The sequence below is a fragment of the Carassius auratus genome, unplaced genomic scaffold, assembly GCF_003368295.1.
Source record: "Carassius auratus strain Wakin unplaced genomic scaffold, ASM336829v1 scaf_tig00017072, whole genome shotgun sequence".
NCBI classification, from domain to species: domain Eukaryota; kingdom Metazoa; phylum Chordata; class Actinopteri; order Cypriniformes; family Cyprinidae; genus Carassius; species Carassius auratus.
The window spans coordinates 175,326-202,717 of NW_020524738.1; the positions used below are offsets into that span (position 1 = coordinate 175,326).

General features: G+C 38.5%; 1 protein-coding gene across 1 annotated transcript; it reads right to left on the reverse strand.

The window, feature by feature from the left end:
* Window positions 1-5,716: 5,716 nt before the first annotated feature.
* LOC113075476 (zinc finger protein 271-like) lies at window positions 5,717-22,128 on the reverse strand. The gene is made up of 3 exons (XM_026248194.1): window positions 21,962-22,128; window positions 14,131-14,455; window positions 5,717-7,870 (listed from the first exon to the last, which is right to left on the reverse strand). The coding sequence occupies exons 2-3, from the start codon at window positions 14,207-14,209 to the stop codon at window positions 6,129-6,131; spliced, it is 1,821 nt and encodes a 606-aa protein (XP_026103979.1). The 5' UTR covers window positions 14,210-14,455; window positions 21,962-22,128; the 3' UTR covers window positions 5,717-6,128.
* Window positions 22,129-27,392: the final 5,264 nt, after the last annotated feature.

The window sequence follows — 27,392 nt, forward strand, 5'->3', positions numbered from 1 at the left end:
CTCCAGGTTTCTGGTTCCTCGTGTTTTATTCTCCTGGTTTCTGGTTCCTCATGTTTTATTCTCCAGGTTTCTGGTTCCTCGTGTTTTATTCTCCAGGTTTCTGGATCCTCGTGTTTTATTCTCCAGGTTTTTGGTTCACTCGTGTTCTCTTCACTCTCCTCTTTAACAAACATCATCTTCACAGCAGCAGATCTCAGTTCAGATTATAGTCCTCCAGATATTCCTGCTCAACTGTGAGGATGACAGTAATACAGATATTTGGTGACCTGATTCCAAAACATATTTTTCAATTTACAGAAACAACATTTCTAGACAAAACAACAGCGAGCAGGGGTGAAAGTAATCTTCTTCCTCTGAAGTTTAATGGTGTTTGGCAAACAAACGTATGTGTTTTAGCGCCATCCACTGGACTGGAGAGTGAAGCGGCAAGAGAAGGTAAATATCTAATACTATATTTGTGTGCATTTCATGATGAAATAAGTCATTAGAAAATTAAATTCTGAAAATACTTTATTTAACAGTCATAGACAAATACAGTTTTTTTATTTTAGAACAAAAGTATTAGCATTTGAACACTTTCTAAAATTGACATTAAATTTAAAGTAATTTACTCAGAGTGTAAAACTAACTTGTTAAATTAAAACTTATCTGACAGCCTTATTAATGAAGAATAAACAATAACCTGTTTGTTCTTGAGTATCTTCAGTGTGTTTGATTCTGCAGGGTTCTGGATCTCCCATCTTCTCTCTGTCCTCTTTAATAAACTCAGTCTTTACAGATTTCAGCTCTTCCTGATGATTTGATGCTCGTCTGCACTTGTAAACTAAAGGAGATATTCCAGCATTTATTACTGAATTACAGGGCAGGAGGAGCTTCACTGATGATGTGGTGCAGTGGGACGAGCTGATCTGCCTAAATCAAATATGTGACTCTGGACCGACAGATCAGACACACACCTGACACTTGGCCCACATACCGTGTGGAATGATGGCACTTGGGCGGTCTGCTGCTGTTTGCCAGATTTGGGCCACAAGCTAGTCAAAGAAAGCCCAGTTTCAGAATGAATAAACTGAATAATGCAGAACTGGCCACATTGATTTAAATTCTGGCCCAGATCCGGCCCACATACTGTGAAGTTTTGGTGGACCACTCCTGCTTGCCATATTTTTGGCCACAAGCAAGCCATAAGAGGGCCACATGTCAACCATGAATATAAATAATATAAACCAGAACTGGCCCAGTCTGGGCAACATTCCATAATCCTGGCCCAGATCCAGTCCAAATCCAACAACTTGCTCCAGCCCACATACTGGGTAGATAATGGCATTTTGGAGACCACTCCTGTTTCCAGATTTGGCAATAATAATGAACCAATTAAACCATAAATATAAATCATCTGGACAACACTAAGCCTTAAATGAGTTATACAGTACATCAACAATACTCAACATGTTGTAAAGAGAAATTTTAAAATGTCCTCCCTAAATGATCAAACAAGTTCCAGAAATGTGTCCTACTTGGTAAAATCATGCCAACCCAGATTTTGCACAAGCAGCAATTCAAATGTCAAAGATAAATATCCAAAGACACATTCCAAGACTTCTTCACAAGTTTGAACTTAAATGCTTCTCACTCAGACTCTTTCAGAAATGTATAGTGTCATGGCTACACTATGTTAAAGTGCACACAACAAAAATGAAAGGTTATATATCATAAGTCTTTAATCCAACAAGGGTAAATCAGTGTAGAACAGCCACATTCAAGATGTAAAACCAGACAAACTCAAAGTGAACATAAGCCACTCAGACCGAACAAGGATAATTAAATAGGCACAACTGGGTCAGCCAGTTTAACTCACTGAAAGACTTATTTGTCATAAAATAATTACTTCATACACCTGTCTGCGACCAGTGGTTGATTCCGCAGCAAAGACATCAGAGGTTCTTAGTTCGAATCCTACCTCTGAAATATATAAATTTACTTATACAAATCACCCCAAAAGAAAGAAAGATGATTATCCATGATTGTATATCAAAAACACAAACACATTTGTGTGCATTTATAGTGTGGTGATTAGGTGTGTTTCCTATGATCGTTCTCTAGATGGCAGTAATACCTAATAGAGTGAACAATTACCTAAAGAGCACAAAAAGAAGAATCGTATGTTCTGAAAATAAAGAGGCTAAACGCCAGTTCAAACAATTAATTTGTTCAGAGTGTTTGATCAATAACACTACATGGTACCAGGAGTGAACTGTCCTGTGATACAATAGAGATGGATGCTGTCAAACCACCGCTATATATGCAGGCTGTTGGTCTGAAAGGTAAGGCGGATTGACAGAAATAGCGTTGCTCTTGACTGTTGCTGGACCTCAGGCGATTGAAGTATACAATACTTTTACGTTCACGGACGCTGCGACAGAGAAAAATATGATGAGGTCATAAAGAAATTTGACGAGCACTGCTCACCCAAGAAAAATGAAACATACGAAAGGTATGTGTTTCGTTCACGCATTCAATCTCAGGGAGAAAGTTTTGACTCATTCTTTACGGACTTGAAGCTAAAGGCAAAAACATGCAACTTTTGGAGTCTTAGCTGAATCAATGATCAGAGATCAAATTGTTTTTCGGAATTGATGACAAGAAAATAAGAGAAAGACTGCTCAGAACAGAGCTGACATTAGAACGTGCTATTAAGATAAGCTCGCTCTGTTGCATTCTAGGACTTTCACCGGTAAAGAAGGCATTACAGGTGCTGACTGTCCAGTAGTTGGTGCTGTTACCCACAAAATGAAAAGGCAGAGTCAAAAAGCAGTACCTAAGCCTGGCAAAGATTCATTTTGCTGTAAAAGATGTGGCTCAAAGCATCAGCCTAAACAATGCCCAGCGTATGGAAAGCAATGTGCAAAATGCAAAGGCATGAACCACTTCGCTAAGAGTGTTTTTCGAAGAATAAAACAAAGCAATCATTGTTTGTTCATGTTGTGGATGAGACAGAGTTTTCTGACACTTTCTTTGTGGGCATGGTCAGTGTAGACACAGAAAATATTCAGCAAAACAAGAAGAAAATTTAAAAAATGACTCCGATGTGAACTGTGTATCTGATGACAAATGGATTGTGTCACTACAAGTCAATGAAACCATTGTGCCTCTTAAACTTGGTACAGGAGCAAAGGCCAATCTCATAAGCATAAGTGACATAAAGGAAATGAAAATCAAGCCCAAGATAAAAAGAAACACTGTGTTGCTTAAAACCTACAATGGACCGGAAATAAGACTCAAGGTGTGTGCAGACTCTGAGTATGTGTCAAGAACAAAATTCATCACCTGCTCTTTGTTGTAGTTCCAGATAATCATCAGTCTCTCCTTGGTGACAAAGCCTGCAAAGAATTAGGACTGGTAAAAAGAGTGTACTGTATCAATAGTCATGGTGTAACAGCAACACAGCAGGAAACTACAGATGACATTGTTCGCAGATTTGATGATGTTTTCAAGGGACTGGGAGCTCTACCATTCATTTACAAAATTCAACTCAAAGAAGATGCTCACCCTGTAGTTCACGCTCCGAGAAGGGTTTCTGTGCCACTGAAAGAGAAACTAAAAGAGGAACTTGATAAGATGACAGCTCTAGGAGTAATTAAGAAAGTGGAGGAACCCACAGACTGGGTGAACTCGATGGTCTGTTCCAAAAAGAAAAATGGTGATCTGAGAGTGTAGGGGAATTTACAGTTAAAAACCCAAGGACCAGATATATCGCAATGAAGACCAGGAGTCAGAGATGAGTTCAATTAATAATAATAATTTTACTTGAATAAGAAAATAGTTTGCAATTTCATCAGCAGAAGTCAGCTTCAACACTCTCGAAGGAGTTCGCAGGCCGCCCCCGTACAACTCATAAATCAACCCCAGTTATACCCTGACAGAGGATACTAAGTTGTGTCAATACATAAGTCAACAAAATTCTGATTGGTTCCAAAATCTAGATAAAACTCTCCAAAGACGTATTTCTGATACGCTGGACACTGGCAGTTGATCGTTTGTCCTGGGACTGTCTGAGCTTCTCCCTGTACAGACAGATACTAACACACATACACAGAGAACTTATCTAAAATTCAAGGCTTTCTAGCACTGGTGAGTGTCTTATCATTACGATTGGATACACACACATAATATGTGGACATTAATCTTGAGGAAAAGAAATACAGCACACATAAGGTTACACATTTCACTCTTGCCATAACTTTATTAATAGTCAAACAAGAAATCATGTAATAATATAATTAATATCAGTATGAAGGATATGGCAACTCAGCATCCACTCCTTCACTGGTGTTTTAGCACACATCCGCTCTGAGTGAGCTGTCATCAGTTCATCATTGTTTCGATGCCGGAGCAGATGTAGACACAATTGTCACCTAAGCGATTGAGGAGTACACTTGTTGGATGTAATAATACAGTATATCTGATAACGTTCAGGGTTCAGACACACTTTCTGTTCAAATATTTTTAGCCAATAATTCACTCAATATATCTCGTAACTTGGTACTTCAGCTATATCTGATCAAATGCACATTTTCATCCTTTTGCCTGGGGTGAACACATCGTCTTTGCTTGGTTGGAAAAGCAGCTACGCTAGTTTTAGTCTCTATTGAGTCTCTGTTTCTGTCACGGGACTTGCATCCTGAGGCAACTAGGAATTAGTCAAGCTTCAGTCTGGATCCAACTCTTACGAAGCTCTGAGATGACTGAACACCTGAGAAGAGAAGATGCCAACCCCCAGATGACTAAATATGCTAACCCTGGAACAACTTATAAAACTACCAAATTTTGCTTAATCACAACATTTAAAATCACAACATACAGTATCTCAACATACATTGTGGGCAGAACCCAAATCCTGCTGGAAAATGAAATCAGCATCTTCAGAAAGCTGGTCAGCAGAAGGAAGCATGGTAAACGGGTGCAGTGACTTTGATTTTTTTAAAACACAATGGACCAACACTAGATGACATTGCATCCCAAATCATCACAGACTGTGGAAACTTAACAATGGACTTCAAGCAACTTGGGCTATGAGCTTCTCCAGCCTTCTTCCAGACTCTAGGACCCTGGTTTCCAAATGAAATACAAAACTTGAAAAAAGGATTTTGGACCGCTGGGCAACAGTCCAGTTCTTCTTCTCCTTAGCCCAGGTAAGACTCCTCTGACGTTTTCTGTGGTTCAGCAAATTCCTTGACACGTCTGTGTGGTGGCTCTTGATTCCCTTAACCCCAGCCTCAGTCCACTCCTTGTGTAGTTCACTCAAATTCTTGAATAGACTTTGCTTGACAATCCTCGTAAGGCTGCGCTTCTCTCGGTTGGTTGTGAATCTTTTTCTTCCACACTTTTTCCTTTCACTCAACTTTCTGTTAACATGCTTGGATACAGCACTCTGTGAACAGCCAGCTTCTTTGGTAATTATTGTTTGTGGCTTACTTTCCTTGTGAAGGGTGTCAATGATTGTCCTCTGGACAACTGTCAGATCAACAGTCTTCACCATGATTGTGTAACCTTGTGACCAAACTGAGAGACCATTTTGAAGACTCAGGAAACCGTTGCAGGTGTTTTGAGTTGATTAGCTGATTGACATGTCACCATATTCTAATTTGTTGAGATTGTGAATTGGTGGGTTTTTGATAAATGTGAGCCAAAATCATCACAATTAAAAAGAACCAAAGACTTAGACTACTTCAGTCTGTGTGCATTGAATTGATTTAATACACAAGTTTCACAATTTGAGTTGAATTATTGAAATAAATTAACTTAACATTACCATTCTAATTTATTGAGATGCATCTGTATTTTATTGCTTGATTCATTATTGTGTAACATTTAGTGAGGACACAGCATCAGACCTGTAAGTGCTGTGATAGTTTTTTTGTGTAGATTAGAAGATTGATTGAAACAATTTTCACATGCAGTGCAGCGATACGGTTTTACTCCGTGTGGATACTCTCATGGTTTTTCTGATGTCCTGACTGCCTAAATCTCTTGTCACAGTGTGGACACTTGTATGGTTTCTCTCCATTGTTGATCCTTTCATCTGTTTTCAGGGATCCTGAATCACTGAATCTCTTGTCACAGTGTGATCACTTGTATGGTTTCTCTCCAGTGTGGATCCTCTCATGTTTTTTCATGGATCCTGACACAATGAATCTCTTGTCACAGTGTGAACACTTGTATGGTTTCTCTCCAGTGTGGATCCTCTCATGTTTTTTCAGGGATCCTGATTCACTGAATCTCTTGTCACAGTGTGAACACTTGTATGGTTTCTCTCCAGTGTGGATCCTCTCATGTTTTTTCAGGGATCCTGACACAATGAATCTCTTGTCACAGTGTGAACACTTGTATGGTTTCTCTCCAGTGTGGATCCTCTCATGTTTTTTCAGGGATCCTGAATCAATGAATCTCTTGTCACAGTGTGAACACTTGTATGGTTTCTCTCCAGTGTGGATCCTCTCATGTTTTTTCAGATTTCCTGAATCACTGAATTTCTTGTCACAGAGTGAACACTTGTAACGTTTCTCTCCAGTGTGAATCCTCTCATGTGTTTTCAGATTTGATGACTGACTGAATCTCTTGTCACATTGTGAACACTTGTAAGGCTTTTCTCCATTGTGTGTCCTCTCATGCAGTTTTAAACACTCTGCTGTCATAAAAGTCTTTTCACACTCAAAGCACATGTACTCTCTCACACCAGTATGAATTTTCTGATGTTTTTTCAAATTTTGTAGACATGAAAAACTCTTTCCACACAAATAACATGAATGTGGCTTTTCCTTTGTATGAATTTTCATATGTGTTGTCAGGTTTGAAGCCCAAATAAACTTTTTGCCGCATTGATCACATGTGTATGGTTTCTCTCCAGTGTGAATCCTCTCATGTGTTTTCAGGACTCCTGAACGACTGAATCTCTTGCCACAGTGTGAACACTTGTATGGTTTCTCTCCAGTGTGGATCCTCACATGTGTTTTCAGACGTCCTGCATCACTATATCTCTTGCCACAGAGTGAACAATTATAAGGTTTCTCTCCAGTGTGGACCCTTTTATGTGTTTTCAGAGTTGATGAATTACTGAATCTCTTGTCACAGAGTGAACAATTATAAGGTTTCTCTCCAGTGTGGACCCTTTTATGTGTTTTCAGAGTTGATGAATCACTGAATCTCTTATCACAGTGTGAACACTTGTACAGTTTTTCTCCAGTGTGAAGCCTCTCGTGTTTTTTCAGATTTGCTGACTGACTAAATCTCTTGTCACATTGTGAACACTTATAAGGCTTTTCTCCAGTGTGAATCCACTGGTGCAGTTTTAAACTGTTTGCTGAAATGAAAGTCTTTTCACACTCAAAGCACATGTACTCTCTCACACCAGTATGTATTTTCTGATGCACTTTCAAAGTTGAAAAACGTGAAAAACTCTTTCCACACAAATGACATGAATGTGGCTTTTCCTTTGTATGAACTCTCATGTGTTCCTTCAGGTATGAAGCCCACAAAAATGTTTTGCTGCATTGATCACATGAGTACAGTTTCTCTCTTGTGTGGATGTTTATGTGTTTCTTAAGTGTTGCTGATCGTGTGAAACTCTTCCCGCACTGATCACAAGTGAAAGGTTTCCCTCCAGTATGAATTATCATGTGAACAACAAGACTATATTTCCATGTGAAAATCTTTCCACACTGAGTGCAGGTGAAAGATTTCTTGGCTCTTCTTTTCTTTAAATCTTTCCGTTTAATTCGAGAGCAACTCAAGGGTTTTTCTCCAGTTTTTACACAGTTTTTCTCCTCAACTTCACTCAGTTCTTCATTCTCCTTGTTTTCTTCCATCAATTCTAAAATAAAGTAAAATTGTTTATTTTTAGTAACTCATAAAAATGTGGACATATAAATGAACCCTGATATAACAATGAAGTAGATAATTATTATACAACATTTTGGTCATTTTCTTGCATTTTTATAACTTGAAACTTTTCATGAATGAGGTACACTGATCTTCAAATTACTATTTTGAAAAAATATAAGAGGCACAAATCTCATGTTTCTATAAGTAGAACTATTAAACAAAAGAAAAAAAGTGACGTGAAATACAGCCAAGTATGGTGACCCATATTCAGAATTCGTGCTCTGCATTTAACCCATCCAAAGTGAACACACACAGCAGTGAACATACACACACCCGGAGCAGTGGGCAACAATTTATGCTTCGGCGCCCGGGGAGCAGTTGGGGGTTCAGTGCCTTGCTCAAGAGGCATCTCAGTCGTGGTACTGCTGGCCCGAGATTCGAACCCACAACCTTAGGGTTAGGAGTCAAACTCTCTAACCACTAGGCCACGACTTCCCCAACAACACTCTACATTGTGAGTAGATCACTTGCATATGTGACTAAATCTTCACTCTGGGCGACTAAATGTTGTCTAATATTAGCCAATGGCCAATAAATTCTCAGATTTTACTCGCCAGTGTTTCAGTTGCAGCCTAAGTGAAAGTTTAGCACAGATAGATTTTCACTAACCGAACACTATGACGGAGCGCTTCAGAGTTTCACAATTGAAAAATTGTTTTCACAAGCAATGGGCCCAAGATAGATCCTTGGGGAACACCAGTTGATGTACCTAAATCATTGGATTTGTGATTTTGTACTTGAACACACTGAGATCTATTTTTTAGATATGACTCTATCCAGTTAATTGTATGTAATGACAAAAAAAAAAGATATCTTAGACATAAGGATTCTATGATTAACGGTCTCAAAGGCTTTCTTTGAATGCAATGAAAATTAATTACTACTCAAGTAACTGCTAATCTGTTTTGCAACTAAGTTCTCCATAACCTTAGAAACAGTGGGTAAAATACTAATTGGCCTATAATTATCAATAGAAAGGGGATCTCCAATTTGGAATATTGGAACAACAATCGCCGACTTCCAAACACTTAAGAATTTTCCCTGAGAAATTGAACGTTTATTAACTTTAGTAATAAGATTAAGTGGAGTCGAACTAGACTCTTTGAGCATAACAACATCCATACCAGATTTATCTTTTGCTCTAGATGATTAAAGAGATCTAATAGTTCTCATAACTTCAGATTCACTGATAGGCCTTATTCCAAAAACAGGCACCACTGTTTTAACTGGACCGACATTAGTAAACACAGGCGGAAAACAACGAGTAATGATTTCTACAGAAATAACAAAACTTTACTTTAAGTTCTAGAAATGTCATATCTTCATTTTGTTGTCCTGTACATTTTTTTAACTGTTTTCAAATGATTCAAGGAATTCCTCTTGCTCTTTCAATCATAGTTAGAAAAAAAAATCTGCTTTAACTTTTCCTAAATTCTTTACCAACTTAAATAACACTCATACTCTTTTTGCCACTGTTGAGAGACTTACAAACCCCCCCAAGTCAGATTCCCAGTGATATGCTCTCAGACAGCAAATGCAATGAGTTTGCTTCCTTCTTTTCTGAGAAGATCATAAATATCAGGAAGGTGATTAGCACATCCTCAAGTAATGCAGAGGTCAGACAGATTCGGCTAAAATATCAAAAAGATACTATGTCTATTTTTGAAACAATTGATAGCAAAATTCTGGAAGACATAGTGCAGCAACTAAAATCGTCAACCTGTTGTCTTGACACACTTCCCACATCTTTTTTCAAAAGTGTGCTTGACTGCTTAAAAGCAGATCTCTTAGAAGTGGTGAATGCCTCACTTCTTTCTGGGACATTTCCAAACTCCCTTAAAACTGCAGTTGTTAAGCCCCTCCTGAAAAAGAGCAATCTTTATAACACAATTTTGAGCAATTTTAGATCAATATCTAATCCTCCTTTTATTGGCAAAATTATAGAAAAGGTAGTTTTTAATCAGCTGAACAGATACTTAAACTCAAATGGATACCTGGACAATTTTGAATCTGGTTTCCGACCACATCACAGCACAGAGACAGCACTCATTAAGATAATAAATGATATTCGCTTAAATTGTGACTCTGGCAAAATATCGGTGCTGGTATTGCTAGATCTCAGTGCTGCGTTTGATACTGTCGATCATAACATACTACTAGAGAGACTGGAAAACTGGGTTGGGCTTTCTGGGATGGTACTTAAATGGTTCAGGTCATACTTAGAAGGGAGAGGCTATTTTGTGAGTATAGGAGAGCATAAGTCTAAGTGGACGTCCATGACATGCGGAGTCCCACAAGGCTCAATTCTTGCACCGCTCTTGTTTAGCCTGTATATGCTTCCACTAAGTCAAATAATGAGAAAGGCAATTTGGTTCTATCACAGCTATGCTGATGATACCCAGATTAACCTAGCCTTATCTCCAAATGACTACAGCCCCATTGACTCCCTCTGCCAATGCATTGATGAAATTAATAGTTGGATGTGCCAGAACTATCTTCAGTTAAATAAGGAAAAAACTGAAGTCATTGCATTTGGAAACAAAGATGAAGTGTTCAAGGTTAATGCATACCTTGACTCTAGGGGTCAAACAACTAAAAATCAAGACAGGAAACGTGGTGTGATTCTGGAGACAGACCTTAGTTTCAGTAGTCATGTCAAAGCAGTAACTAAATCAGAATACTATCATTTAAAAACATTGCAAGAATTAGATGTTTTGTTTCCAGTCAAGACTTGGAGAAACTTGTTCATGCCTTTATCACCAGCAGGGTGGACTATTGTAATGGGCTCCTCACTGGCCTTCCCAAAAAGACCATTAGACAGCTGCAGCTCATCCAGAACACTGCTGCCAGGATTCTGACTAGAACCAGAAAATCTGAGCATATCACACCAGTCCTCAGGTCCTTACACTGGCTTCCAGTTACATTTAGGATTGATTTTAAAGTACTTTTACTCGTATATAAGTCACTAAATGACCTAGGACCGAAATATATTGCAGATACAGTATGTTCCCTGAATATAAACCGAGCACTCAGATCACTAGGATCAAGTCAGTTAGAAATACCAAGGGTTCACACAAAACAAGGGGTGTCCGCCTTTAGTTACTATGCTACCCGCCGGAATCAGCTTCCAGAAGAGATCAGATGCACTAGGGCTGCACGATATTGGGGAAAAAATGACATTGCGATATTTAATTTTTCTGAGATATATATTGCGATAATTTTTCTTACAAACAAAAATGGGGTGAGCACACTTACATTCAAATTTTAAATTATTTAAACATCGACATCATCGTGTCAATTGATTAATATGCACGAGGGAGAGAGAGCAAGACAGCGCTCGTGTTGTTTGAAGACGGCTCGCTCTCTCTGTCTCTCTCTCACGCGCTCTCTCTCTGTCTCTCTCTCTCACGCGCGCTCTCTCTGCCTCTCTCGCGCTCCCTCTTAAATTTTTGATGCCATTTCCGACAACATACTTATGTGAAGCAGGTGCATTGGTGGCACTCAAGACAAAATACCGGAATAAGCTTAACGTCGAGCCTGATCTCCGCTTGCAACTTTCTTCCCTTCAGCCCGACATACAGCGCTTAATAAATGCTAAACAACACCAACCTTCGCATTAGGTCAGTGACAAAGATTGTTGTTTATAGTTTCATGTCTAATTGTCTTGTAAACAAGTTGAGATTTTTTTTTGTGCATGTTATCCATTTAGCTAAATTTATTTCATGGTTGTTGGTTTAAATTTATTTACATATTGCAGTTCCGTTTCCCTTTAATGTGTCTTTTTTTTTTTTTTTGCCTTCTCTCGATTTGCGCTTGTCACTCGAGTCTGACTCTAGTCTTGCTTTGTCCAGTGCTCCATTTCTCTGCCGGTTTTGACTGCTCGTTTCAACCCAGCTCTGCCTGTTCCCTCTGACATCTCTTCGGCTCGCTGACGTTCTACCCGCTGCCTTTGGGGGCTTGCTGATCCGTTATGTATATTTTCTGTTTATTCAATACATTACCAGTTTATTCAATAAAGACAATTAACAGCCTTGCTTCCGAGTACTTAGTTAACCCGACACAAAAGCGGGATCGTTTAAATTCTTTTGTAGTGGGCCGCGGAAACATATGTGTTTGGCTGTGTGGGCCATGAGTTAAAAAAGGTTGGGAACCACTGGTCTATGGGATGTTGTTGTGTTTGGTAAAACACAAGTTTTTGGATTTGTGCTGGTCAGATGAAATCATTATCTAACATATTCAACTAGGATTTTTCAATAAACTTTGCTCCTTTTTATCATCATCATTCTGTTTCCTGCTTCTGCGCTACTTTGGCTTTGCTCAGTCAACCTCTTGGTTGATAGAAGACAATTTTGGTACCAGACAAAACTTGATGTTAAGGTCCAATATGTAAATTTCTTCACCGCTAGGGGTTGCTAACCTCTTACAATAACAAAGGCGCAAATTTGATGACGAAAAATTTGCTAAGAATTATGGAGCTTGTCGTCAACTGTCACCGACAAATCTAATGATGTTTATGGATGAGTGAATACATAGATGTTTTTATCATGAATGTGATATGAAGCAGGTAGCGAGTGCTAAGAGACACATGTGACGCGAGTCCCGCGAATATAAAGGAATATTGACAATTATACCGAAATACACTGAAGTGTTGAATTACTACTCACAGGTCAGTTTATTAGACGAATGAAACTTGCAGCACTGTTTCACTTGATCCAACCGTTACACAATCAAACTAAACTAGTGTATTGTAAGTTATAATGTTATTCTACGTGTTACTTTGTCTGTATGAGACTAGAAGTAAGTTCAACATTAGAATAACATAAAGATCCTATTCTTACATTTTTTACATACATTTCTTACCTGTCTAATAAAGTACATGTAAGAGCAGCGTCAAGTGGAAGTTAGTCTCGAACGTAGAGCTCTCGACATCTGGAAAACACAGCGCTGATGTTGATTCACATTTAAGTTCTACTTTTTTTATCTAAAGTCTGCTTGCCATGGTCCATAATGTTTGAACGAAACAAACGTGCAGATAGACATTTCAAACTACACAGTTGTCCTCATCTGTCACCTTGGTTACAATCAGAGGTCTCTGGTTACTATACAGCAGAAACCAGGGAGAACGCGGAGATTACACCAGTGACAGGCGACAAGTGAAAAAAATTTCCGAGACAGACAATTATTTAAAATTAAAATTTCTCTGAAATTAAAAATCTTTGGGGACTTTTGGGATATTTTAAGTACACAACTGCAGGAAATTTATAACACTGTTCAAGTGATTTGGGAATATTTTATTACAAAACACCTACATATTGGACCTTTAATGGGTTTTGGGTATCGACAACCCTGCTGACTATTTGATCAGATACCAGACAAAATTGACATTTTCTGAAAGGATTTTGCATTCGGGACCGGATCTTGATCATCTGCCATGGAGACTCGATCTAATATACATTTTATTTAAGAAAAAAAAAAAGTACCCAGTTCATAGGAAGTGTCCCTTATTATTTGATGCTTCAGCAACATTATTCAACAGTTCTAGAGATTTTTCAGGACACCCCAAGTCAACAGTCAGATAGTTTGTTTGGTGTGTTCCACTCGTCGGTGGCAGTTTGCCCGTGAGGGACATCGATGAGAGCAAGAGCTCTGATAGGATGTTCAGTTTAGCGAAAGAGTCAGTGCCAAGAATTAAAGCACCAGTGACGAAAACGCGCATACCTGTAGATGAAAGCGGTACAGACAAAAGGCTATTTAAATGTTGCATGATCTTTCCCAATCATTCTAATACGCAAGTGTTTTTATAACTGCATGAGCATCTTAAAATTATTAAAGTTATCAACGTTACTGATATTCAAAATGGTAAGCAAGCGCTGCTTTGTTCACATTTCGTATATCTGCCTTTATCTCATATATCTTTGTTTCGGCTTCTCCTTTTGAATAACAAATATATACTATTGATAGCTGCTGATATGAACAGCCCGTTCTTCTCAGGCATTGGCATAATGCACGTGTTAGTTTGCCGTCTGCCGTAGTCTGTGTGGTGTGTTTGAGCGCAGCTGTTTGGTCCGAAACACACCTTCTTTCGTCACTACTAGTTCTTTAAAGTCGGTGTGACTGTGTCCCAGCCTTTACAACAAACAAAATATAAAACTCATCAGCAGCATTATTTTTAAGGAATGAAAAATAAACCTGTTTTTTCTTGAGTATCTTCAATGTGTTTGATTCTGCAGGGCTCTGGATCTCCCATCTTCTCTCTGTCCTCTTTCATAAACTCACTCTTTGCAGGTTTCAGGAGCTTTACTGATGATTTGGTAGTTGTGGGAGGAGCTTCACTGATGATGTGGTAGTTGTGGGAGGAGCTTCAATGATGGAGTGATAGTTGTGGGAGGAGCTGATAGTTGTGAGAGGAGTTTCACTGATGATGTACTAGTTGTGGGAGGAGCTTCACTGATGATGTGTAAGTTGTGGGTGGAGCTTCATTGATGATGTGATAGTTGTGAGAGGGGATGAATTTCTGTGTGGAAAAACATGTCAAAATCAACAATAAATCAAAGGATTAAGTGTTGTCTCTTTGTAAATCATTATAATACTATAATGAACCACCGCCTTACAACACAACTCCATTATTTAGCTAAATTACCTATCTTTATACAGGTACAGTACTCAGATAAAAAAAATGCAATGGAATTCACCAAAAGATTATTTAAAATTTTTTTCACATTCCAAAAATTGTGTAGCTCACATTCAGTGAGTGAGTTTGGCCACTAGCTTTTACTATAACACTGTAAAAATAATTCATGTGATTGTGAATGAATGATTGGACATATGCCGCATTAATTACATTGTTTGTTTGTTATTTATTATTATTACCAACAGCAATAAATTTAGGTAATGTATTTATATTATAGTACCTATGTATGTATCTATTTACAAGCCTTACACTGTGTCTACACCGGACGCAATAGTTGACACGCCACACCGCCACAGCTAAAGTCTGTCTACACTGGAGGCGACAAAGCGACCATTGAAAATCATTTGAAATTTGTGTCAGCCAGTGGTGGACGAAATACACAAATCAAGTACTTGAGTAAAAGTACATATGCATATAAGGAAATATTACTCCAGTAGAATTAAATGTACTCCTTTTTCAATTTTACTCAAGTGAAAGTAAAAAAGTACTGATAGATTTGTATAATCTTACTGCTCAAAATACCTGTGATTTTCCCAAAATAACCACTATATAGAGTCAAGATATATTTTTGTTGTTAATGTGGACTATGGTGATGAGAGTGTTGTAGTAATGTTCAATGTGAAGCTTAAACTGCGATGTTCCTGAGAGAAAACAGATTTGACCATCTGATTTTCACCAGTAAGTTGTTTTGCAGAACATCAGAGTTTTAAGTTTAATAAGGCCTGGAGTTATGAAAAGCATTTTAATGAAAACAAATTTGTTGTAAAAACAGCCCTGGCCAAATGTCCCCAGAGGGCATCACTTCCCACTTTGATAATTACTGTAGTTACCATGTTCTGAACATCACATCCTTTATTTTTCCCCAAGAAGTAATTTATCTAGGTGGTTGAATTAAAATATTTGGACTTGAGGAGATCACGTAACCCTTTGACGGTGGTGCACATACGGTCCTTCCCTCTGCTCACTTTGTCAAATATTCTACAATCCTTATAGTAGTTTCAAACCAACTTCTATCTACTCCATCATGAGTACTTCAACGATCAAGGACAATCGGAAAAGAGTGATTGATCAATCGCCAATAAAGAAAAAATTAAAATATTCCACCATCACTAAATCAATCAATCAATCACCTTTATTTATATGGTGCTTTAAACAAAATACATACTAAAGAAGATCTTAAGGGAGCCATTGTTAACGGTATCAAGCTAGCACTTCAATAGCACTTAAATTCGATTGTGGCCTCGACAGTAAGAGATGGGATAGACTCCGTACTGACCCCGGTATTACGTGACCTACATCTGGACATACTAGCAACCAACAATTCTGTAAAAGAGCTAAAAGCAGAAGTTGAAAAGACAGCCATCACGGCGAAACAGACACATGGCCGGTTCGATTCCATTTAAGCTGCTGATCGTGAAGATAGGAGAACAGTCACAAACCTGAGAAAGCAGCTAGAATGCCGGCTTTCTCAGAGATAATCTTTCCAAGTGGATTCCTGCACTGAAAAGATGCGATTTTGAGATTGAGCAGGCTCATCGCATCTATGATGGAAGAAAAAGTAACTCTGAGCATCCACATACTCGTAGCTTTCGTGTGCAGAGATGGCAAGACAGATCAGTGATCCTGCAGGGTGCATACCCGGTGAAATATATGCAGGATAATGTCACGCTGCTGTTTTATTCTGACTTCAGTCCAGCCACATCTGCCAGGAGAAGAAACCTCAACCCAGTCCTTAGGAGGAAGACATCACTGGGTCTGCAGCCGTTTCTCATCTATCCGGCGATAATCAAACTACGACAACGGTGAGCAGATGAGGTTCGACTCTTCTCAGGAAGCAGAAGATTTTATCAGCTTATTGCCTCATAAGAAGGCATTTTAACTGCCCAGGAGAGGAGAATAACAAGAGATAGACGCTTAGGTTTCTTTTTTTTTTGAGCTAATGGAGAGAGGGTTTTGATTAGTTATTGACACTGGGAGGACAGGTTTTGCACTGGTGTGATTAGTCATCTATCCAAACATATATATTTTTTTCTTAAGCAGAGCTATATTCTTGGTATTGTGTGGTCTGTTTTGAATCTTGTTTAAAGTTGTTTGTCGTTTTTTCTGTACTACTTTTATCTTATACAACTGACATTGATATCTTTATTTCATTTGAATTTTAAAAGGATGCGCACTCTGGTAGTTTGAAAGAGTTATTTTTAAGGGGGTCGCATGTAACCCCTCTCACCCGGGTCCTCTCTGACGCTCCTCGCACTCGCTCCGAGCGGGGCACGAACCCGGGTCTTCCGGCATGGGATGCGGACACACTAACAAGGAGGCTAAATGGCTACAGCCACTAGCGTCTGTCGCTAGTGCGTCTCTAGAGATCGGGGAGTGAGGTTTACCTGCACAGCACTACTCGCTGGCCTCCGTTACACTCACCCCCCTAAACCTCACTCCCATCCGGGTCACGGCACCAATGTTACCCCTCTCACCCGGGTCCTCTCTGACGCTCCTCGAACCCAGGTCTTCCGGCATGGGAGGCGGGCGCACTATCAAGGAGGCTAAATGGCTACAGCCACTAGCGTCTGTCGCTAGTGCGTCTCTAGAGATCGAGGAGTGAGGTTTACCTGCACAGCACTACTCGCTGGCCTCCGTTACACGCACACCAGACAAGAAGCGCAGCGTCGCGTCGCGTGTAGGACAACTCGAAGTATCGCACACCGGATGTGCATTTTCTCAGTTTATGGCCAGCAATATTGTTATGTTTAAGGACATCATGGAATTAAGATAATGTCTGTACTATGTTATTATTTTACTGTACAATTAAATACAATCGTTGCTAAGTCTGCAGTCTGAACACTTTACCTCAGAGCTTCCGTTAACTGAATGAATTGAGAATATCACCTGAAAATCCGATAATATCAGCAGTTTTCATCCATGCAGCTGATTTCTGTAAATGAATGCAAAACAAAATGTATATTTAAGTACTGGGTGAAGTCAGTATATACGTTAACGACGTTTTGAGACAAATAAATGTAAATTTAGTATAAAACTATGTAAATGGCGCTCTGTGGCGTGGCAGGAATTTGAACAGAGTCCTGAGTCGTAGCTGGGAGCCATGGACAGATGCTGAAAGGCGCCGCCGGTGTGTGTACACCTGTAGAGAATAATGTGTTTAAATTTTGAAGACGTGGCGCGACGCGGCGCTGCGCTTCTCGTCCGGTGTGCGACCCCCTTAAGGAGATTTCCTACTGTGTGAGATTGGATAGCGCTATCTTCTGGTTTCCTTGGTGTATGGTGGAATTGTTGATTACAAAGTTTTTTTTTTTTTCTGTTAAATCTGTTTGGAATCTGGAATTATCTGACCTTGTTTTATCTGTCAGAGAGGGTGTGGTCTGACCTCAGTTTAACCTCTGAAAACTTGGTTCATCGTCTTGTATGTTTGAGAGTTATTCATGGAGCATGTAAAACGGTTTAAAATATATAGATGATGTCTGTTGTTGTGATGTTTGCTGTATGCATAAAAAAGTGATAAAAAACAACAACTTTATATCTAAAAATGACCTCAGCTTAGCACAAGCAAGCTTGTTAACTAGACAGTTAGCATTAGCTAACAATATTTACTTATTTCCAGTACGATTATGAATAAACATTAATATCCATCTACTCAGCTAGTTAATCCAAACAATATACAAAAATGCTACTGTTGGTAAGCGTCACATAGGGCTAAATGCATATCATTTTAATAAAACTTTTAACGTTATGGCATGAATGTACATGAGTTGTTTTATTTAATCTGTTATTTTTTATTTTGTTGTTGTTTTTTTTACCTAAAACAAACTCACAGACTCATACTAAATGGTTCATTTGAATCAGTGAGTTGTCGACTTGAGAACAGCTGCAATCGGATCATTATAATCTGTGAACAAATAGTTCGGTGCGATATGTGATCCGATATAAAAAAGGTTAAAGTAAAAAGAATCAGTTCGTTCTTGAATCAGTCACCGCTTCTGATTGTCGGAGCACATGATATAGTAAAAGTTGCCCTCCACTAATATTGGCTCTCTTGGTAAATATGAGCAAAGGTGATCGTGAAAATAAATCTGCACAGTTTATCTTTTTGATCTTTCGTCCACTTGTAAATAACATACCTGGGGTCTCATTTATAACATTGCGTAGGCACAAAATAGGCATAGAAATTGCGTACGCATTTTTTTATGCACATATCGGGATTTCTAAAATATAAAGTTGGCGTTAATATGTACGCACCGCACCTTCATGGAGTGAGAAAATTAATGAAGTAAACAACGACTTTAAACTCTGTTTTCATGTCGATATACACATTTACATTAAATATTCCACTCGCAGTAAAAGAGATTAACACTGAAATAACAATTACATAAAGAATGAGATCATCTAAAATATCTTTAACTATTTGAAACCATTTTGTTTTTATGGATATTTTCATGTATTTATTCTAAAACATAGCAGGGTTACTATTTCTCTAATGTCACTGTGTTAAACATGATGTCACGTGCATGGGAATTTGCATGAAAATGATATGAAGATGAGGTTATGAATAGTAAAACTAGGCATTGTAAGCTTCATATATGGTTATTTTGGGGAGGATGCACGTACGCACAATCTTTCCCTGACTGGGATTTATAAAGAGAGTTTTGCGCAGGTCCTGCTGTGCGCATGGTTTTATAAATTCAAAAACTTTTGGCCGTATGCAAAATCTAGCTTTTGTGCCTACGTAAAATTTTAGGATGAAATCTACGGAGAGTTTTATAAATGAGACCCCTGGACATTACATTTTAACAATGATATGTTTCCCCCATACTTCAACTTGTGTATATAGTGCATTATTTAATTTTCAGTTTTCCGGACATTAGTGTTATATTCAATCTCTACTGTGTAATTCTATGCATGTCTGCACTTTATTACCAAGTATGCATGTAAACATACTTGATAATAAAGCTCTTTCTGACTTAATGTTCACATGTGAGAGGAATGGCTTGATCTTCACATTTAAAAATTTAACAATGTTTTAAATACCTATTTGCAATGTGATTCATGCACAATTGACGATGCTCCTTATATGTGCATTAATCTAGTATTTTAATTTTTTTAAACAAACTATTTACAGTGTGCAGCTTAATGCAACACATTTTTCACATTTAGTCTAGAAACACAGCTAAGTCTGAGGATCTGATGGCTTGATGAAGACAGATATTGATCCAAACCACACAAAAACATCATACAAACTAACAACAATACCAACAACTCAAGTCCTCCAACATCAAGCATGAAAAACCACGAGGCTATACACACAATATTCATGAATTCATTTCACATTGTTTTGAATGGTCTTCCGTTACTCCACACATGTGCGCATGCGCCGCTAAAGCTTCATCCCTGAGAGTTTGAGCAGCTCTGGCACCAACTACAGGACACTTTCCCATCTGTCTCTCACTTTAAAGGGATCCCGGGTATAAAGACAAGTGGGTCATCCCTGTTAGACAGTGACTTTTATGTTTCAATTATTTATTTACTCACATTTTCTTTAAAATGAGTCGCATATTTAAATTGATATAACTTAAATTGTATATTTAGGTCTTCTTTATCACTTAAACAGAAATAATAGACATTCTAAATACTATTTTATATTTTACACACCTTTGTATTGATATATGCATTAAATGTTATTATGTTGAAGGAGAGGATGAGTGGATGCCGCCTGATCATATCCTTCCTTCTGTATTAATTATCTCATTAATATTGTATAACTACTAAACAAGTTATCAATCAGTATTTAACCTCCAAGATTGTTGGATGGTTTAACTAAATAAGTGACAAGCCATCTATACACGTAGAGATAGATGCATGGATACACACACACACATATATATATATATATATATATATATATATAGAGAGAGAGAGAGAGAGAGAGAGAGAGAAGAGAGTGTAACAGACATGAACACATGTGAGTGTATTCCTGTTCCTAGGGTCACAAGGTCAGCTAAAAGGGTCAGGGGTGACCCATCCTCCACGTGCGCTGCGAGGGACGAAGAGAAATGTGACATTTAGAAATGAATACTAGACATTAGAATCCTGTTCTATCCTGTATTTCTATTGCTCAAGATTAATGTCTGCATATTATGTGTGTGTATCCCACCGTAGTGATAAGACACTTGCCAGTGCTAGAGAACCTTGAATTGAAGATAAGGGCTTTGTGTGTGTGTGTGTATGTCAGCACTTATGCTCTGTGAGAAGACCAGTTTCTGCTGACATCCTGACCTGAGATGAGGTGTCTTCTTCACCAGTGCTGACGTCTGCTACAATCATTGGAGATATGCTGGAGATGTTTATGTCCATATGTGGAGACTGTCTAAGTTTATCTAGGTTTTGGAACCAATCAGATTGCTGCTGAGCAGCGCTTTGACGCAATTAGTATCTGGAGTATAACTGTTGTTGATTTTGAATTGTACGCAGAGCGGCCTGCGAACTCCATCGAGAGTACTGAATCTGACTTCTGCTGATGAAACTGCAAACTATTTTCTTCAAGTAAAATTATAATTATTATTTGAATTCATCTCTGACTCCTGGTCTTCATTGCGACATATCTGGTCCTTGAGTTATAACTGTAAATTACCCTGCAATCTCCTCAGTGCAAAGTAATCAACTTCAACAAGAAATATAAACCATGAAATGATAAAAAAAAAACTGTTAATCTACTTAGATGAACTAAAATAGGCTGAAACTATTCCAAACACATTTTTATCTTTCATTGTAGACAAAATAGACAAAAAAATAAAAACACAACAACTGTACTTTGGTTTTAGGAGTGTCAGAAAAAAAGCCCTCTAGCTGCTGATAGAGATATAGGAAACACAAGTGATCTGAGAAACCTTGTTAAATAACTTAAAATGCATTTATTTCATTATGCATCTTTAAAACCTAAAAAGGTAGATTCTCTTTCCTTCTCCAGGCACTATGAACCATCTGGCTAATGAGTAAAACCACAAACATTCAAAAGTTTATCAGATTTAAAAAAATATATATCAAATAAATATCAAATATTTTTTTGAGTCCTGTATGTCTTACAAGGCCATCCTGTTTAACACTGCATTGAGGACACTACAACCAGAGAGATACAGCATAATTCAAAATGAGACACAGATGATAATAAAAAAAAGTGCTTTGAAATGAAAACTAATGGTAAGACAGAACTGAGTCTGTTATGCTCTTCTGCCAGAAAACACACAAACAGCTTACTCAATGAAAACAAGACAGAAACGACCTTGTGTACTGTTCAAACATACAGTGTAAAGTGTGTTTTACCGTTGTTTAAAGATGAGAAATACCGTGAACTGCTCCCCTCTCCTCAGAAGATCGCTGCAGCTGCGTCCGAAAGCTTTGATGACTCTTAGTTCACGGTTTCTGCTGAAAGTTATTTGTTCCTCAGCTCTCACTGAATCCAGGACTGCAGCTGTTGAGCTCAAGCAGAACAAAAAAAAGAAGCGTTTCCAAAACACTGGGCGTTTTAAACTGGCCAACCAGGATAACTGTCCAGAGGCAGAGGCATAAGGTTAAAAATAAATATGTCGACACGGCTAAAGGACGGCTGTGCTCGGGTCTGTAAAGTATAGGCAAAACACTATAGTAGGCAGAAAGCAGTAAGAGAGCAAATGAGAATGTTTGAATCCTGTTCATAAAAGAGTAGGCGAAAATTGCACTAATTCTCGCGAGTTTCGGACATAATTTGAGTTCTAATATGCACTCACCTACTATAAAGTAGGAAAAAAAAGAGTATGTGAATGATGCAGAATCCAATCCAGTCAGGTTTAATATGCAAATTTATTCAGAAAAATCTAGAAAAATGAAACTACAAATCATAACTTGGAAACAAGATTCTTAAGTATCATAATCAGCTTCAAATATAGAAAATACAAATCCAAAATCAATATGGTTTTAAAATCAATTAATTTATGATGGATTGTGCCCATTTATTATTAATAAAAATGAATTGTATACAGAAATGTATAAAGTAGATAAGAATACAAAATATCCAAAAATACAAAGCATCTTAAAATACAAGTACATAAAAATACAAGGTGATACAAAATATCAGAGTTGAATAGAACCTGTGAGAGTCTAAGGGCCCTATCTTGCACCCCGCGCAATTGACTTTGTAGACCGGTGCATGTGTTATTCCTATTTTGCACCCACGCAAAGAGCGCTTTTCCCTCCACAGAAGCACGTCGCTAAACTAGTGAATGAACTTGCGCTCCCTGGGCGGTTCAGCGCAAAAAAAGAGGCGTGTTCTGGCGAAAACAATCCCTGGTGCTATTTTGCTGTTCCATTAAACAATTGCGCCACTGACCAGAAAAAACCTAGTCTAAAGTCAGTGGCGCGTTGCGCGTTGTTCATTATGCTATTTTAAGGGCGCATGCTTGACCATAATGTATAGCGTGCACAACGCGCATACACTTTGCTCATGTAATCTACACAGATGCAACAGTTATTTTTGCAAATCATAAACTGTTACACTAAAAAAAATATTAACACATGAGATGACGGAAATCATTGTGGTGTGCCACGAAGATGTGAAAAAATAGGCATAAATCTAGCTTACAAATTATTCAGGCTAATTGTAGTAATTAAGGATCAGACCTGTTTGCCCAATAGTGGCAAGACATATAGGCTATGTAAGGACATCTGACAAATATGTTTGTCCGTCAAGAACCAGGAAAAAAAATCGATGAAACAATTGTGGCTATTTCCTCCCACGCCTGTTTAACCGACGCAATTTTGGGTGGGTTTCTCCCATCCCCATACAACACAACTTCTCTGTCTTTCACTGCTCTTACAAGAACATCAGTCTGCTTGGCTGTGAACCGCTCCTGGCGTGCGCCTGGTAAATACGTCATAATAATAGCAATCCATAATGGAACTTGCGCACCTGCTTTTAAAGGGAATGTTGGATGACGCTCTGATTGGTTTATTTCACGTTACGCCCAAACCACACCTATGAATAATGAAGCTACTTCAGACCAACCCATTTTAGATTTGCGCCGAGACTTAGGTCTCTGCAGAGCAAAAGGGGGCGTTTATCACCATTACTTTCCTGCAGAGACCTATACTTGTTTGCGCCGGGCGCAAGAGCCATTTATCCCGCCGGGAAAATAGCAACAGCGCCGAGACCCGCCCACAAACTTACTTGCGCTTCGCGCTTTGACACTTGCGTTTCAGATCGTTAAAATAGGGCCCTCTGTATTCAAGTGAGCCCAAGAAAGAGGGAGTAAAACTCTGATCAGAGATGCAAGAGCAGAGAAGGAGAAGTAGACCTGATGGGGTGGAGGGCATCTCTTTCATACCACTTTAGATCAAAAGATCTTGTGCTTTGAGCTGAAGTCAAGTGTCAAATGCAACTGAGCGATATCAATCATATACATCTCGCCTCGGACAAGTACCACAAGATTCAGGAACAGCTTTTTCCCTACTGCTGGCTCCTTGCTGAACTCTGAACTCTGCCCTCTGACACCCCCCCCACACACACACACACACACACACACCATACACACAGTCTCCTTACCCCTCTTCAATACTACATCTGACTGATTTATTTATTTACAACAAGCAAAAAAAAAACAGTAAACTTGTTATTACTTGTACTTCTGCCTGTTCATCCAGAAACACTAAGCAATCCTTTTGCACGCTGAAATATTTTCTATGCACTTTACTGTCCATTGCACTAGTGTAATATGTGTATTTATATGTCCTGTTACACATTTGTACTTGCACAAACCATTCAGACGGTTGTTACATGTGTGTAGTTACAAGAATATTACAGCTGTAGATACTATGTAACAATGAGCACTTACACTGACGTGAAGTGACATACAGCCAAGTATGGTGACCCATACTCAGAATTCGTGCTCTGCATTTAACCCATCCAAAGTGCACACACAGAGCAGTGAACACACAAAAACCTTGAACACACACACACACACACGCGTGATATTGTCATGATATTGCCGGCCCGAGACTCAAACCCACAACCCTAGGGATATGAGTCAAACTCTCTAATCACTAGGCCATGACTTCCCCTGCACTGTGGTTACATACTACATACACATGTAGTTACTTTGTAAATACACAGGTATTAAGGACGTAATATAAAGTGGGACTGCTGCAGTAAAATGGTTTGATACGTATTTCATTGTAAGTTCATGCTGTTAAATAGAGAGTTCAAAAAATAATAATAATAGTGTTGGCTATTCTTAAACTTGGACGTCATTATATTGAAGCAGGGGTGCCGCCAGGAATTTTGGGCCCCATGACAAAAAAATCTAATTGGGCCCCCTCTGCGCAGCTGTTGTCACCACATCTCTAGGACCTAACTGTCCCATCAAAAGCTTTACATAACTCTAATCAAAGGCTTGCAACTGTCTTGCTTCTTGTAGTTCAATACTAGTACTAGTACTAGTACTAGGCAAGGCAAGGCAAGTTTATTTATATAGCACATTTCGTACACAATGGTAATTCAAAGTGCTTTACATAAAAGAAAGTAAAATAATCATGAAGAAAAAAAATAACAAAAATAAAACAAGCAATTTTAAAACTTTTAAAATGATTAAAACATTTAAAAAACAGTTAGAAAATGATTTAAAAAAATAGATAAAACAGTGAAAATATAGTGCAATCTGTTCGGAAATAGCACAGTGCTCATTCAATAAATGCACAGCTAAACAGATGAGTTTTGAGTCTAGATTTAAGTGTGACTAGTGTTTTAGCACATTTGATCTCTTCTGGAAGCTGATTCCAACTGCGAGCAGCATAGTAACTAAAGGAGGACTCCCCTTGTTTTGTGTGAACCCCTGGTATTTCTAACTGACTCCATCCTAGTGATCTGAGTGCTCTGTTAGGCTTATATTCAGTGAACATATCTGCAATATATTTCGGTCCTAGGTCATTTAGTGACTTATATACAAGTAAAAGTCCTTTAAAATCAATCCTAAATGTAACTGGAAGCCAGTGTAAGGACCTGAGGACTGGTGTGATATGCTCAGATCTTCTGGTTCTGGATGAACTGCAGCTGTCTAATGATCTTTTTGGGAAGGCCGGTGAGGAGACCATTACAATAGTCCACCCAATTATTGGGATGTTTGTGTATCCTGGCTCTACGTGTAGAACACCGGTTTAAAAACACTACTGCTCCCACCTGGTGACAGCCAAAATACATATACATTGACACTGGCTCCAACACACCGTCCCCATAATTGTTGGTGTAACTACAATTATTTCTTAAATTATCAAATGAGCCAAAAAATAAATAAAAAAAGTGTATGAATCCATCCATACAGTAGTCCTGTTTTTGTCTTCAACTGTACAGAGCGAACAAATCCTCTTTTGACAGGATATGTCTGGATGATTTTGCCTAATGACCATGAACCACGTGGAGCTGTTGGATCCATGATGACTACTATATCACCGACAACAAAGTTTCTACGTGTTTTTATCCATTTTTGACGTTCCTGAAGCAATGGAAGATACTCCCTTATCCACCTTTTCCAGAAAAGATCAGACAGATATTGGACTTGCCGCCATCTACGTCTGATATACAAGTCACTTTCTTGAAAAAGTCCTGGTGGAAGAAGTGGTTTTGATCTTAATTGTAGGACAAGAGTGGAGTACAAAACTTTCTTTACAAGGCGAATGAGCCTTTCCCACACACCTCCATGATGGGGTCCTGGAGGAGGATTAAAGGTCCATTTTATGCCTTCTGATAGAAAAGTACGCTGAATTTCATCATTATCCAATGACTGCAAAGCTTCCCTAAGCTCCCTCTCTGCTCTCTGTCTCCCTCTCATAATTGATGGAACACAGCCTCAATGTCCGCCATCAAAGTCACGTGATCTTGCCTGAACCTGGTCAAAACCCCCAACAATGTGCTGTAAATGTGAATTCAAGGACATTCCTTTAAAGACTGCACTACAGTCAAACACAACTCTAATCTTTTTTTTTTTTATGATGGTATACCCCGTGATGTGGGATATACCACACCTTTCCATCATCCTGCTGTAACTGATCTTGTGGTACTGCTTCAGCAAACCCCCTGTCGATAACATCATTGATGAAGGCTGAGTATTGTTCTTTAAACTCCTGGTTCTTGGTGAACTTTCTTTTCAAGGTCATTAAACGCTGTTCCACAAGGCACCTATTATTAGGCATGATAACATCATGCTTCCTAAATGGCATGTCAATACAGTAATGACTGTTTTCAGTGGTAATTAACTGAATCCATTATCTCCATAAAACATTGATCTTCTCTAGATGGTTTTAAGTCATCTTCTAAAGATTTCTCATTGAAATCGTGATTGTACTGTGGAACCAGTAATTCTATCTTGGCAACCGAGATCCTATTAGCAGTCACTGATTGAAAGCCAGTCTTCCTTCCATCATCTGCTTGTTTTACAAGACCATTTATGACCCACCCCAAGAGGGTCTTAACGGTGTAGGGTCCTTGACCATGGTTACAAGAGCTGTAAAGCATTTGTACCAATTAACAATTCAACTTCAGCATCCAGTTTGGGAATATTGACAACATCCAAATAGTTCTATTTTCCTAGAACCTTTTGATCAACTACATTGCTTTTGTTTACAGGTATTGTCTTCTGAGTAAAGACTTATGGCAAATCCAAGAATTTAGACATTCCTGATACCTCTAATCCAGTGAGCACAGATGCATTTACTACATTTTAGTGTCCCA